Genomic DNA, 3,445 nt, shown 5'->3' on the forward strand with positions numbered 1-3,445 from the left:
CACCGACCCGCGCTCCTCCGCCGCGCCGCCCCTTCGGGCTGTCGCGACACGGCCCGCGGTCTCCGCCGCCGCCCCGAGGTCTTCCCGCCGTCGCCCCGACCTGCCCGCCGCCGCTGCGTCGCCCCTTCGGGCCGTAGTGCCGCGGCCCGCGGTCCACTTCGTCGTCACCGCGCGTCGACTTCCCGTGGTATGAGCCACGCCGTCTTCCTTGGCGCGGGAACGCCACCGTCCGCGCCGGTCTTCGTCACGCTGTCAGGGTTCTTTGCCTACTTCGAGCACCGCCGCCGCACTCCTAACCTAGCCGCCGTCAGGCCACCGCCGCCGCTCTTCATTGGCCGCCGCCGCGGCTACCTCCGTAGCTGCTGCCGCCGCCTGTCCACCCGTTCGTCTTCGTCCAGCATCCAGCCCGTCGCCAGCGTCGCCGTCATCTACCCCGACCACTTCGTCTACTCCGACCACCGTTGGTGACATTGGCCCCGCGCCGATGGACGCCACAACCGTCGTCGAGTTCTTCTCTGCTGGCCCTCCGACTTCTTCGACATGGCGTACAGCTCGTGCAGGTCCCTAATCTACGCATGCCCGGTGCTGGCAACACCGCCGCGTGCCTTCGTCCACGACGTGTCCCCGGGCCCGGTAAGCCTGGTGCGGCGCTTCGTCAACTTCGTCTTTGTCCGTCTACGCATGCCCGGTGCTGGCAACACCGACGCGTGCCTTCGTCTATGATGTGTCCCCAGGGTTGGCAACCCCGGCGCGACACGTCGTCAACATCATCTACTTCCTGGCGCATTACTACTTCGACACCACTGCGCCCACGACTAACTCGGTGCCTCCTTGCGCCCGCGGCTCCACAGCGACTTTCTCGACACCGGCTACCCCAACTCGACATCGACCACGGCATTCTTCGCACGGCTACCTCGACCACGGCTCCACCACCCACGCTCTCGGCTACCTCAACAAACGGCACAAAGGGCTACCGCCTGCTTGAGCAACCTCGTCGGTTTTCACTCCAGCCACGACTCCGCGATGCATCGACCGTTACGACTATGGGGGGGTGTCCGTTAGCTTGCCTTCGGATTCTTCTCCAGTCTCACCGTCTGCGTCGCTACCGTTGTGACTGCGGGGGAATGTTGAGTAACGTGATTGTATAGGAAAGCTAGGATAGCGTAGGATATTATTCTACCTTGCCTTGTACTCCAAGATGATCATGTACTCCTATATATATGCCCACGAGGCTCAAGCAATGAACAACTATTCCACCAAATCCCTCTCTCCCTTTCAACACCGACCATGCCAAATCTTGACTATCTATACCTGTCCGACGTGATCATCTCTGAGACGGCACTCCACCGCATGATCGAGGCCTGCCCTGTTCTCCGGGAGCTGCATCTCTTCATGATCCACGGACTCCACCGCGTTTCCTTTCGCTCCTGCACCCTTACGACCATGTCCATGAGCACGCCCAGTGTCCCTCTCGACGAGTTCTCCGTAAGGGACACGCCAGTCCTTCAAAGCATCACCTTCACGCACATTGATCTCTGGTGTATACCAAATTTTGCTGTTAATTTTGGCAAGCGGAGGCTTCCAGAGTTTGTGCTTAAGCTGCCGAGCTTGGGCTCGCCGAGCCTTACTACTTTTTCTAATAAGGTATGCACTAATTATTTGTTATATTAGCACTTGTAACCTTGCGATAATTCAGTCAAGTCCTAAACGTATTTTTTGTTTGCTTATCAATTTTAACGGCCAAACATAGATATCTAAATCTTTTTTTGTTTCTACTTGATTGATGCAGATAGCCTTGCCCTTTGTAACCTCGCTCGTCTTCGGTATGAAATTCACAAACGGCGAAGAGCTAACCAAAGCTATACACCTCTTAACCTTATTCACATGTTTGCAACGTCTCGAGATATTGGTAACTATGCTGCATGCTTTGCTTTCTATCTACGAGCCTGGTGCCTGTCTTATGTAGCACACCGGGGGTTCTAGGGTACATGGATCCTAGTCGGCTATGTACGGGGAGGTAGAATCTCCATGATCTCAGCTTCTTGGCTTGCACGTCAAGCCTTCTGAAATCTTCACGAGATACGCCATAGGCCGACCAAAGTAGAACAGAATGCAACCGACAAAGGGGTTCTTAGCCTGGCCCACCAGACGAATAACCATTGTGGTGAGAAGCCTCTTAGCCAGGACACCGTCATCATGTGCCATCACGGAGGGTTGGTGACGGTTGCGAGGCTGGCTCCAAGCAAGCAGCGGTGGCGCGGTGAGATGGGGGTGACAAGGCAACGTTCAGACATGGCGCGAAGCACATGCTGGATGTCGTCATAGGGTAGGATGTGGTGAGGAAAGGTGATGGGAGGGGGGCTACACGCTCAACAACTCGGAGGACGCGTGCGGGAGGTGTTGGAAATATGCCCTAGAGGCAATAATAAAATGGTTATTATTGTATTTCCTTGTTCATGATAATTGTCTATTGTTCATGCTATAATTGTATTAACTAGAAACCGTAATACATGTGTGAATACATAGACCACAACATATCCCTAGTGAGCCTCTAGTTGACTAGCTCGTTGATCAATAGATGGTTATGGTTTCCTGACCATGGACATTGGATGCCATTGATAACGGGATCACATCATTAGGAGAATGATGTGATGGACAAGACCCAATCCTAAGCATAGCACAAGATCGTGTAGTTCGTTTGCTAAGAGCTTTTCTAATGTCAAGTATCATTTCCTTAGACCATGAGATTGTGCAACTCCCGGATACCGTAGGAATGCTTTGGGTGTACCAAACGTCACAACGTAACTGGGTGGCTATAAAGGTGCACTACAGGTAACTCCGAAAGTGTCTGTTGGGTTGGCACGAATCGAGACTGGGATTTGTCACTCCGTATGACGGAAAGGTATCTCTGGGCCCACTCGGTAATGCATCATCATAATGAGCTCAATGTGACTAAGTAGTTAGTCATGGGATCATGCATTACGGAACGAGTAAAGTGACTTGCCGGTAACGAGATTGAACAAGGTATTGGGATACCGACGATCGAATCTCGGGCAAGTAACATACCGATTGACAAAGAGAATTGTATATGGGGTTGATTGAATCCCCGACATCATGGTTCATCCGATGAGATCATCGTGAAACATGGGGGAGCCAACATGGGTATCCAGATCCCACTGTTGGTTATTGGCCAGAGAGCTGTCTCGGTCATGTCTGCATGATTCCCGAACCCGTAGGGTCTACACACTTAGGGTTCGGTGACGCTATAGTTGTAATGGGAATAGTATGTGGTTATCGAAGGTTGTTCGGAGTCCCGGATGAGATCCCGAACATGACGAGGAGCTCCGGAATGGTCCGGAGGTGAAGATTGGTATATTGGACGAAGGGTATTGGAGTCCGGAATTGTTCCGGAGGTACCAGGTGATGACCAGCGTGTCCGAAAGGG

General features: G+C 53.4%; 1 protein-coding gene across 1 annotated transcript in view; it reads left to right on the plus strand.

The window, feature by feature from the left end:
* Positions 1–1,966, plus strand: part of LOC119350660 — a 3,571-nt gene extending 1,605 nt beyond the window's left edge. The window contains exons 2-3 of the mRNA XM_037618380.1: positions 1,295–1,644; positions 1,790–1,966. Coding sequence (XP_037474277.1) covers positions 1,295–1,644; positions 1,790–1,966 — 527 coding nt within the window. The remainder of the gene's footprint in view (positions 1–1,294; positions 1,645–1,789) is intronic.
* Positions 1,967–3,445: the final 1,479 nt, after the last annotated feature.

Source organism: Triticum dicoccoides, chromosome 1B, assembly GCF_002162155.2.
Source record: "Triticum dicoccoides isolate Atlit2015 ecotype Zavitan chromosome 1B, WEW_v2.0, whole genome shotgun sequence".
Taxonomy (NCBI): Eukaryota; Viridiplantae; Streptophyta; class Magnoliopsida; order Poales; family Poaceae; genus Triticum; species Triticum dicoccoides.